This window comes from Melospiza georgiana, chromosome 5 (assembly GCF_028018845.1).
Source record: "Melospiza georgiana isolate bMelGeo1 chromosome 5, bMelGeo1.pri, whole genome shotgun sequence".
Classification (NCBI taxonomy): Eukaryota; Metazoa; Chordata; class Aves; order Passeriformes; family Passerellidae; genus Melospiza; species Melospiza georgiana.
The window spans coordinates 18,048,917-18,060,902 of NC_080434.1; the positions used below are offsets into that span (position 1 = coordinate 18,048,917).

General features: G+C 42.2%; 1 protein-coding gene across 1 annotated transcript in view; it reads right to left on the bottom strand.

The window, feature by feature from the left end:
• The window catches only part of PAPSS1 (3'-phosphoadenosine 5'-phosphosulfate synthase 1), a 39,974-nt gene extending 38,104 nt beyond the window's left edge, over positions 1-1,870 (bottom strand). Inside the window, exon 1 of the mRNA XM_058024524.1 lies at positions 1,584-1,870. Within this exon, the coding sequence (XP_057880507.1) occupies positions 1,584-1,643 (60 nt within the window). The 5' untranslated portion in view covers positions 1,644-1,870. The remainder of the gene's footprint in view (positions 1-1,583) is intronic.
• Positions 1,871-11,986: the final 10,116 nt, after the last annotated feature.

An 11,986-nucleotide genomic window follows, 5' to 3' on the forward strand; every position in this document is an offset into this window, starting at 1 on the left:
TCACCTGCAAACTGACATAACAGCTGTTAGGAATGTTAGGAATCCAAGCCACTCTAAAGAAAGTTCCACGTCTCCCTATTAAGCCCTGGTCTCCACACTTAATGGCAGTGTCTGTGGCTATGCTGTGCCTGTAAATGGGGAGTAACTGTTTGCTGTGCTCAGAGGTGGGCTTGGCAAGGGCATTCCCACAGGCAGAGGTGTATTTTGAATCACACTGCACACACAGAGAAATTCTGAAAGACAGAGCTCTGCCTACTCTCCTGGGGGCTGCCAAGTCCATCAGGGTAAGCTGCTTTGCCTTCGCTCTCAGCTGAACAGATGCAGAGCCAGAAGTGCCAGAGCATTTGCCTGTGGAGCATGTGAATCAGCGGCACTTTTGCTCCTGGTGCAGCTTATTGGTTTATAGAGAGCATTTCAGCTGAGGTCTTCTGAAGAAAAAGGGAGAAGTGGAAGACTTCCTCTGCTTGCCACGTAGCACAAAGGGGGTTGTCAACCTCAGCTGAGCTCAGCAAATACTTAATGTTCGTTAGGGAATTGCCCCCGTTTGGACAAAGCTATCTTGGCTTTGCTTGTGATGAAGGAAATGATACAGAGTAACTTTTGCATACACTCTGTTAACCCCACGCAGACATCGTCTATTTCACTATCTTCTAAACATCTGATTTTGCTTTTTTTCTAGTGGAAACTGAAAGAATGTAAATTGCCGATTACTCTCTTTGTGAACGAGTTTGAGCTTGTACGCGGTGTCAGAGGCTTGGACAGGCACAACATCTACCCAGAACTACGACAGCAACTTCCCCGTTTTTCAGGCAACAGCTGCTTTTATCAAGAAAGCTGTGGCCTGCGCTACTCACAGCAAGACTTCAAAGACTGATTTACACTCTTACATTCATATCAAATCTTTTCTGGATCTTATGTCTTGCCTGTTTCAACTCAGCATTGATTGAAAGAAATCATATTTTCTTTTCCATTTCTTTTCGCTTGTCTTGCATCATCAGAGGTATCAAATGCTCTCAAAGGCCTGCAATGTCTCTTCTAAATAGCTGCATTTTGGTCTTTGCTGTAAACCGATCTTCCCCCATCTTTATGAACAAGAATGAAGGCTTTGGTTAGATTTTTTTAAGCCCAGTCTCGACAGTTTTCCACATAACACCCGCTATACAAAGAACCCCAGTCTCTGGCCAACTCAGGTTTATGAATGGCCACATTGTACATCGCATTCTTAAGTCTTCCTTCTTCCAAAAAGCTGGAAGCCGAGGGCTCGCGGCGGAAGAGGCAGGGATGAAGCCTTCAGAGCTGGGCGCTCCCCGGAGGGGCTCCCTGCCCTTCCCCGAAGCCGCCCCGCGGGGCTCCTGGCCGCGCTGCCCCCGGCGCTGCCGCTCCGTGACCGGGCTCGCCCCGCCGCGCCCCCGCCCCGCATCCCTCCCGGCCCGGCGGGCAGCGGCGCCCGGAGCCCCCGTCCCGGCTCCCGCTGCCGCCCCCTGCCACATCACCCCGGCGCTCGGCGCTGCCTCCTCCCCGCTCCCCTGCCCCCACACGCCCACCTGCCCCCCGGTGCACCGCCCGCCCTCCCGCCCGCTCACCCAGCTCGGCACCCTGTTGCTCAGCTTGACTTTCTTGCACTGGCTCTCGGGCAGCTCCATGGCCGCGGGGCAGCGAGAAAAGGAGGCAGGGGAGGAGGACGCGCCTTCCCGACTGATGCTCGGCACGGATGAAGCCGCTGCCGCCGAGGAGCGGAGCCGTCTGCGCACTCCCGCGACTCGGCCAAAGGTGGTGCAGGGAGGAGCCGCGGCCCGGCGGCCGGAGGGAGGGACGGCCGGAGGGAGGGAAGAAGGGGAGGAGGGAGACGGCTGAGGGGAGCGGGAGCCACGGCAGCCCCGCCGCGCGCCTGCGCCGCGCCGTGACGTACGCGGGGGGGCGGCCGCCGCCACTTCCGCCGCCGCCGCCTGGGCTGCATCCCTCGGCCGTGTCCGTGTTCCTGGCGCTCCCTATCCCTGCCCATGTCCATTCCCTGTCCTTGCCCATGTCCATGTCCCTGCGACTCCCCGCTGCCCGGCCCTGCGCCCACGAACGCAGCTCGCTTCATTCAAGAGGACATAGCCCTAAGCTATGACGAAAGGAGACAGCCTGGAGCTGCGCCAGGGGAGGAGGTGTAGGTTGGACGCTGGGAGGAATTCCTTCACAGAAAGGGTGATGAGACCCTGGAACGGGCTGCCCAGGGAGCGGATGGAGTCACCGTCCCTGGAGGTGTTTAAGGAAACACTGGATGTGGCACTTGGTGCCATGGTCTGGGTGACAAGGTCAAGTTGGACTCGGTGATCCCAGGGGTCTTTTCCAGCCTCGTTGATGGTGCGCTGCCCGCCCGCTCTGCGCTACAGCATTCCGCCCGGCGCCAGGGCGGAGATGTTCTCTCCTGAGCGTGTCCTCCCCCCCTTGTGCACTTCATGCACACAGGAGAGAGAGGCTGGGAGCGGAGATGTTCTCTCCTGAGCGTGTCCTCCCCACTTCATGCACACGGGAGAGAGGCTGGGAGCGGAGATGTTCTCTCCTGAGCGTGTCCTCCCCCCCTTGTGCACTTCATGCACACAGGAGAGAGAGGCTGAGAGCGGAGATGTTCTCTCCTGAGCGTGTCCTCCCCACCTTGTGCACTTCATGCACACAGGAGAGAGAGGCTGAGAGCGGAGACGTTTTCTCCTGAGCGTGTCCTCCCCACCTTCTCCGCTTCATGCACACAGGAGAGAGAGGCTGCTGCGCCCCTTGGGAAGAGCTCGTGCGGGGAACGTGCGAAGTGGCTGTCGCATTATTCCGTGACAAAAATTTCTCCAACAAACAAAGCCCATCCCGTGCAGCGCTCTAGGAAATTTCTCTTACTGTGGATTTAGAACCAGAAGTTCTTAGGTTCTTATTTCCAGAACGGAACTGGTTTAGCAGTTAGGTGCTAATCTTAAGGTGGAGACGATGCCATGCTAACAGGAGTGGCATTTACTGTATAAGTCCATTTACAATAGTTAAAGAAATAAAGTACTTTAGCACTTAAGTGTTATGGGTGGAAATGGTGCTGTAATCACAGGAGTTGCATTTACTGTAAAAACATTAGGCTAACATCTGGAGCATGTTTGTTCGCTGACAGTTTAAACAGGAAATAAAGCTTTCTTTGTGGATCAATGTTTACTCCTGCTATATCAGAAAGATATCCTTACAAGGTAAAGAAGGTGTTGGCTTCTTTTCCTTCTAAGTATTTACTTTATAAGTATGTACTTCTAAGCAAGTATTAATACTCTGATTAAAGTCCTTATGCAAAGTAGATAATGTCTCCAAAACCAAGAAAAATAGTTAGAAATGCTCTCAGCCAATTTGAAGGTCTGATGGAATTAATACAAAGTAACTAAGAAATTCAAAAATTGCAGTTATTTATTTAGGCTTGACTTGAATGCTATACCACATATTGCCCTGCAAGTAACTGTTCAACAGATGGTCCCTGGCTGTATTCTGATCATGACAAACAGTGACAGAGACAAAACCTCCCATGCAATGCTCTCCCAGCTATGGAAAGAGAACCAGCACACTGCTGTGGAACAGTGGCTTGAGAGCTTCCACCTGCTGACTGTTCAGTTATGTCTAGGGTGTGCTCAGTTCGTGTGCTTTCACAACATGGTTTTACATGGCTTAAGAGTAATTCTCGGTGTTATTTGTGGTCACGATCTTTTTAAAATTCTGCTATTATTTTATTCTGATTGTATTGGTATAGGTTGGTACTGTTCATTCTGCACTCTGAGATACAATTGTGGGAAAACCATAGTTTGCAAGAGTTGTAAATTAAATCCAAAAACAAAGGCAGCCCACTTAACTATGCAGCAGTGATTTCTTCCAGGTCCATTTGGCTCCCCTGTAATACTCACACATGAGCTGGGAGCAAAACACTGGATTTTTAAAAATAGTCTGCATAGGAATTTAGCCTTGGTCAGCTCCTAGACAGCAAGAAGTCCCATCCCATCACAGGATCTTTTCTGCTACCTACTTTCTAAAGAAATGGTGCAATCTGACTTGAACGTTGAGAAAACAAGGCGTTGAGCACTGGTGAAGTTTTAGGCAACAGTATTTAGGGTTTGAAAAACCACAAGAGAAGAAAATGCAGTTGTGTTGATCACCATGTATACACAATACTGCCCAAACAGACTGGAGGTGGGGAGCTGCATGATTCCTTCCAGAAAATGCTGAAGAAACCCTAATGAATGAACTATATACAAGTGAAATGTGAAGTATGTCTGCAAATGTGGAGACACTAGTGGTCAGACAGATGACATAATCTTAGAGGTAATTAAAAAATCAATTTCTGAACAGCAATTCCTAAAACAAATCACCTTTTATGATTACACTAACATTCTAAAATAATGTATACTTACATATGCATATATAGTATAGTAAAATATTACAGTAAAGGCTCACACTTGGATGAGGTATATCACAAAACTGGTAAGTCTGGAAGGGAACACTGGTGGGCTCGTCTGGTCCAACCTCTCTGCTCAAGCAGGGAGCACAGGGCACATGAATGCTTTTAGATGGTTCTCGAGTATCTCAGTGAAGGAGATCCCCCAGTCTCTCTGTTCAATCTGTTAAGTGTTCACCTGCACAATAAAGAATCAGAATCACAGAATGGCTTGGGTTGGAAGGATCATCTTAAAGATCGTCTACTTCCAAGCCCCCTGCCATGCGCAGGGATACCTGTCAGGGACCAAGTTGCTCAAATTCAAGTGGAACTTGTGAATCAGTTTCTGTCTGTTGCCTTGTGTCCTATTGCTTGACAGCACTGAGAAGAGCTTGGATCCATCATCTGGGCACCCTCCCTCCAGATGCTTACAGACACTGATGAGGACCTCTCTGAGTCTTCTCGACACTGAACAAGCCCAGCTCCCTCAGCCTTTCCCCCTCCTAAGAGTGATGCTCCAGACCTTTGACCAACTTAACAGCTCTCCACTGGACCCACTCCAGGAGCTCCATGTCCCTCTTGTGCTGAGGAGCCTGGAATTGGACTCAGCACTCCAGATGTGCCTCACCAGGGCTGAATAGAGGGAGAGGATCACATCCCTCCACCTGCTGGTAATACACCTCCTAATGCAATATATCAGACAATAACCAACTTCGATATATTTTACAGAGGCTGTTGTCACAAGCATAGGTCACATCTCATCAGCTTTTGTCAAAGCTGTTTCAGTGGAAATGTAAATGTAATTTTATTGTTTGACATGTAAGTCCATCCAGTGCTGCCCACACATTTTGCGTATTTAACTTCTTAACCTCCTCAAACTATTAAAGAGGGAGATGAAAAGAACTTTCTTTAAACATAGGAAGCAAATATATATCCATTTATACAAAGATCTGGGGAATTAATCCTTTACCTATAAATTCTCTGTAAGATAATGTGCAAGTTCTGCAGGGCTATTAAGGGGTAGGCTCCAATTCCACTTCCCTGAAACCTTTCAAGAATGGATTAATTTTGATATGCAAAATCATATGCAAAAGTTTCTGAACTTTAAAAGCACATTTCTGTGGGAGCCCTTAGTGAAATTCAGGTCAATACGAACTGCTGCTATTTCTTAATCTTCACCCAATCTGAATTCAAAAACTCTTCTCATGACAGTGCTCTTGCAACCCCTCTCTATGGAGTAACAGAGCTGGATATGGAGCTAAGGCTGTGCCATTACTAAATTTTAGATTCTGCTCAGAGAATGAAGGCAGAATTGAGCTAAAGTTCATGAGCTATATTTCTGGCTAGTCTGAACCCCCAAAAAGAAGACCTACTCAACCTCTGAAAGAACCATAAGGATTTAGTATCCTTAACCTGGTTTTAATGCTGAATACTTCTGTCAAAGAGCTACTCTGTAAAATGACAATAATAAATTTGTATTTAATGTCTTGCAGGAGCAACAAACCCAAAATATCCACTGATTTTGGGCTTAGTTTCAAAAAGGGAAATTACATTAAAGTGGAGTTATTTGTTAAAAACAAAATACTAGAATCTTCATAGCCAGCACAGAGACTAGTTAAAGAAACTATTTTGGATTTTGATATGAAGGTTGGGAAAAAATAGTCTTTGAGCACAGATGAAGTTTTAGGCAAAGCTACAGACACATAATACCCCTGAAGAAGGACTCTCAGCCCAGAGCAAACTGTACACACGGACACGCTGACCAGACCAACTTAGGGAAATCCTTTCAATCCTACATAGGGCCACTTTTATAGAAAATAAACTTTTATAGAAAATAAATAGCAACGCAAATTATCTAATACCAATCAATCCCAAACTTATAGTAAGAATCCCAATGTGTATAATTTAAAATTACTGAGGAGGCACATGGTACCATACAGTTTCAATCTCCACTAAAATCTGAGCAACTGATCAAATTAGGAACAAGACAAGATTTCTTTTTAGGTTATATTCCAAAGAAATGTGTAAATTTTCAGCAGAAAAGTCAGCATTTCAAAGAAAAAATATTTAATTACAATATTAAAAAGTTATTTTGCCTGATAGTTTTTACTACAGTGTTTCACCAAACAACAGAGATAAATCAAGCTTTGGATGTTCAAAAATATTGGGTATTAGAAAAAATATTTTGAGTAGCTTCTAGGCATCAATTCTAACATAAGAAGAATGTTTAATTGAGACTTGACTACAGACTAGAGACAAAGTATTCTCTAAACTTTGGTTTAATGATTAAAGACTGACCATCTACTTGTACATGACTTGGTATACAAGCCCAGAAATGCCTTGCCTATAAATATTAGCTTTAAGATGCATGTCCTCTTATTTCTAGGAAGAAAAAAAATATTAATGAATCATTCTCTAGAATCCACCTACTGTTGTCACTTACAATAAAATGAATGAGAAATTAGGGAAGAAATTCCTTTAATACTGGAATTGCTACTTTGGTAAGCATTCTGATCAAATTGTGATGACATCTTATGCTCATCTACAGATCTGTTCTTTTGGTTTTTTTCCTTGCAAAATATCCAGAGCAGTAAAATTCAGGCAGTCATACAAGCTGTTCACAGTTTTGCTCCTTTTTTCTTTTTTTGAGAAAAAAACCTATCTTCAATGTAGATTATGCTGCCTCCATAGAAAAGGCTCCTCACTGTTGTCAGCATAGTTTCCAAACTATTTCTTACATAAACTATTCTTCTTTTGACACTATTCTAGTAAGTAAGACTCTCAGAATGCCTTTTAAACAAATTAAGCATTTTGTTCAAGTTTCTCTCAAGTATTTCTCAATACTGGAAGTAGGGCTATGAAACAATCTTTAAAGGCTTTTAACCATAAATTCCTTATTCACTGATCTCCTGTTGGAGGTGCTATTCTTTCTCTGTTACCAGGTTTGTGAAGTGGAAAAGATAACGAGCAAAAGCTGCCTGAGATGAAAAAATTATCAGGTGGATACTTCACCTATAATGCAGCTTGCATTGCAGATACATAAAAAATAAAATATAAGAAGTTCTGTATAACGTCCATAGTTGAGAAAGATAGTAATAGAGGTGATATTTCTCAGAACCTGTTTTCTGTCTTTTGCAAAAGCTTTTAATACATTCTTTAATATCTAGACTGATATCCATGTCCAGCAGAACAATCTGGCCCAACTGTTTAAAGAAGCCACAGAAACATCAGCAGAAATGCTGATAAAACCCCTGAGTGATGAGAATACCATTTGTTTTCTGACATATTGCTGAATGTTTAACTCAGACTTCTTTTCATGTCCCACAATACTGAGGATTAGAGCTCTCTTCCCAATTATATTGCAAGTATTAAATCTGCTGAGTTTGCTCTTCAGACAGAGAAGCTCACTCCATGTGCCATCTGTGTTCAGAATGAAGGGGTCTGCTTTGGCCAGCTGTGAGAGGTGGCCCTTGGTGGCCCTTTTCAGGTAATACAGTGATGTTGTGACAAGCTGAACAGAGGTTACAGAGGTAACAGAATACACTCAAGGCTGTGTTGGATGACAGAAGGATGTCTCTGACAAACTTCAAAGTAGCTGAGGGAGATTTCAAAGATTGAGGGAGGCACTGGCTAGGGAAAACAGCAAGGAGCAATGCAGGTGTTAGAACTCTGGCTTAAAACTCCTGCAGAGTTCCCAGGGCTCACTGTATAAAGTGAAATAAAATATAATTTTAACAGTGCCAGAGGTAGAGAAAAATTTCATAATGGACAGTTTTGAAAATAATTTATTCTCATGCTCTACATTTCACCAAAAAATGTTCATCATGTTCTGAGCTGGCATTTCAACTGCTGTAAAAGCCACGATGAATGACCACTAGAGGTCATTCAATGAATAAAAAATAATTCAGGCTTTCTGTTGAGTGACGTTCTTACTTGGGGTTTATTTTATTTTGTTCTTTGTCACTAACAACATACAGAGATCTAAGTACTAAATTTCTGAAGATAAATGACTCCCTGTGTGCTCTATAGGCACACAAGGATTTTAGGTAGCCCTATGTCACTGCTGACACTTTCACAAGTGCTACTGAATTTGAGAGCTAGACATACACTTAGAAACCTGAATATGTTGTCGTGTGTTCTCTGTGTATTTAGGTAATTAATACCCAAAAATCCTAATTCCAGCGTTCAAAACTTCAAAGTATGACAGATGTCTTTTTTCCACGTGACTTGGTCTATTTTGAATTTAGGTGCCGTGTAGTCACTCTGTCTTTGTCAGATAGAAGAAAGGACAGGTGTATTGTTTATTTAAGCAGGAGTAAAACTGATAAACTCTGGACAGGGGGACCTCTAGTGAAGCAGAACTAAAGACAGTATAACTTTGAAGGTGTTTTCTCTCCCTATTCCTATTAAAGCCTTTGTTCAACATTGGAAGAAAACCACTTCTTTTCCTTTCTTTTTCCACATCTCTGCACATGACATTTAGGTGGGGGTAAAAAAGTCTTGTGGCAAATCTGTAAGCTAAACCTGGTGGCATCTCTGAAGCTGAACGAGGTTATCAGGCAGGAAGATCAGAAGTTGCTTAGGAAAGTCATCAAGGAGAGGAATGAGGAGTTAAAGCTCCTGTCAGATGAGCAAAAGTTGAAGAAATTACATGTGGCAGTTCTTATCCTAAAGCCAAAGAAGGAACAGGACTTTTTAGCTATGCTCCTCATAGCAGACTCAAGCTGAGAATGAAAGTGAATGTGAGCTATCAGTTTGTTTTCTTAGGAATGAAAATATACAGAAGACTTTCATGCCTGTCAACAATGTCAGAACACGATGTCCCCAGGGCTGTTTTTGCCAAATCACAATTGTTGAAAAGAAAGTTCCTTCCAAGAGTAGATGGTTTTCAATTTAAGTAAATGTATTGTATATAAATATTTGTAAAGTAATTTCTAATGTCTATTATTGAATTGCTTTCTCACCAGCTAAAAGTTTCTACCACTTTGTTTGCTACTCACTTCATAATATCATTTAACTACAATATCATTTCTGTCATTAAAATTCAAACAAATTTTCTTTAATGAGGAAGACCCCTTTCTCAGAAGTATTTGTACCACAATTTCAATTTTTTTTTATTTGTTACAAATGGGAAGTGTACTATTAGAGTTCTTTTCAATAATTTATTTTTCTCAACATGCAAATTCACCTTCTAAGAATAACATGTTTAGGACAAAAAATATATATCTCATCTTGAAAAGACCTTTGGACTGCTGACTAGAGGATTGTATCATATGTACACCCACCTGTTGGAAAGAGCTGTAACAGCCACACTATCTGATTGCCAATGCAACTGTGGCATATGTTGAGAATCCAACTCATATTTACCCCAGGAATTATTTATTCTAAAGAAATTTTCAGAAAGGTTGCTTTAGTTGCTTTAGCAGTTTTGAAAAAAAATACATGTAATTTAAAGTTCTACTTTTTTTCTAAATGGAGTTAGCAAGTTACAAGATAATTTTTAAGTAGAATGTTGCCCACAACAACTTCAAAAGATGGGAAAAACATTCTGTAGGAAAGTGTTAAAAGTGTTGTGCTGGTGGATACTGTAAGATAGACGGTGAGTTGCTGCAGAACCATTAACTTTGAAATGTAGCTTTGCATGAATCACCACTGAAAAACACTGAAACATTGAAGGTTTCCAGAAAAGAATAGTCTGCTTGTTAGAAAAGAGGACTAGGAGCATGAAATGTGTACTGGGAGGGAAAAAAGTAATTTATACATTATACTTCCACTATTTGTTCTTCACTATCAGACTTGTTGAAATAAGTTTTGGTGGACTACACAGAGGCCCTGTAGATGCCAACACCCTTGAAAAATGAATGTTTAAATAGATATGCAAAATTACTACATGACAAAGTTTTTACTAAGTTTTTTGGCTTGTCATTGTGTGTTTCAATTTCTCCTTCTATAACATATGAATAATCATTCTTTTTACCGTAGCTGCTTAATTTGAGGAAAATGCCTTGAAACCAAAGACTCGTTATACTCCCAAAATATTACTATGTCATATGCATTCAATGAAGTTATTCTACCATGGTGGCATTTGCTAGTACAGAATTATAAAATATATTTTGGTGGAGAACACCCAAAGGCCAAAGTTACCAGAGACTCAAAACACATTTCTCATTCAGCTAAAAAGGTGATTAAATACAACAACTCAAGAGCAGGGAAAACCCTTCTTTAATCTAAAATATTTAATTAAACTACAGACATCTTCCTAAAAGCAAAAAATATTGAATTATTTGTCAGATGTGCAACTCTGAAGCAACTTCAACTAAAATACTTTCTTTGAGTCATCTCTAAGGAACTTAGAATTCATTTTTTCCCAGAAGAACTGCTTCAATCCCCAGTGGGATACAAAACCAACCAGAGTTTAGAGCAGAGCTGCTGCACGTTGTCTTGGTGATACCTTGACCCTAGATGTGGTCACTTCCTGTGTCCCCTCTTCAGGACGAAGGTGGCAGCAGCAGCAATCAGCTGGCTGGTTTGTTAACTAAGAGCTGACTTGGTTCCCAAGGAGCAGTTTCTCACCTTGGTGCCTTGGGCAGGTGCTGGTCTCAGCCTGACTTTACTGTGGCTTTGTGGTCAGAGTGACACAGGGAACAGCTTGTGAAGTGCTGGCACTTGGATCTCACTCTGACTCAAGCTGAACAGATGATTAGTGCACTTAATCAAATCAAAAGGAGCTGAAGGTTTTAGCCCTTTTAAAGAGGCTTTCAGCCCAGTAGCTAACAGGAGATGACTCTCTAAATGCTACAGTAATAATTTATTTCCTTTTATTGCTATTGATGTCCAAGAACAGTACTATTTGCTATGCTGACCTGAAAAATTGAAATAGAAGAAAAACAACCAAAAAAGAGCTGACAGTTTAACTGTTCTTTCCAGAGGCACAGCCAGTTTTGGTTAGACCCATTTGTCTGGTAACCTTGACTCCTCTCTAACTCCTTAAAAATTCTCTCTTGGGATTATAGACAATGTAAAAAACGGAGAAATAGTTTTATAAAGGTCTTGGAAACAGAGACTTTTCAAACTTTTTAAATTTTAAAACTCATTGGAGCAATCTTTTGAGTCACGCGTATTCCCTAACTGTAGAGCTAAATGAGATATCAAGGGACACTCATGGCAAAAGATATGGGGTTATTCTGAAAAAGACTGAAAAATCTTGGGCAAACACTTCAACAAGTAGACCAGATGGGCTTGCATCCAGAATCTGACATTTCATTCAACACCAGCTAATGGTTCCAGGCTAGTACCTGGCTGTTCAGAAAAGCTTAAATTTTGAACTGAGGGAAGAAATCCTGAAAAAAAATATAATACCAAGAATGATGCCCTGGAGGAATTCAGGATATACTGGGGCAGGAGAAGAATTAAAAGAGGTCCTTTCATTATCATATGAAGAATGGAAAGAAAAGGAGGCAAAAAACTAGGAGAGAAGACATATACCTTCAGAAAGTTATTCTGAAATTTCTATCTGTAAAATGTCTCAGTAAAAATGAATCATTACTTCAGGAGCACTGT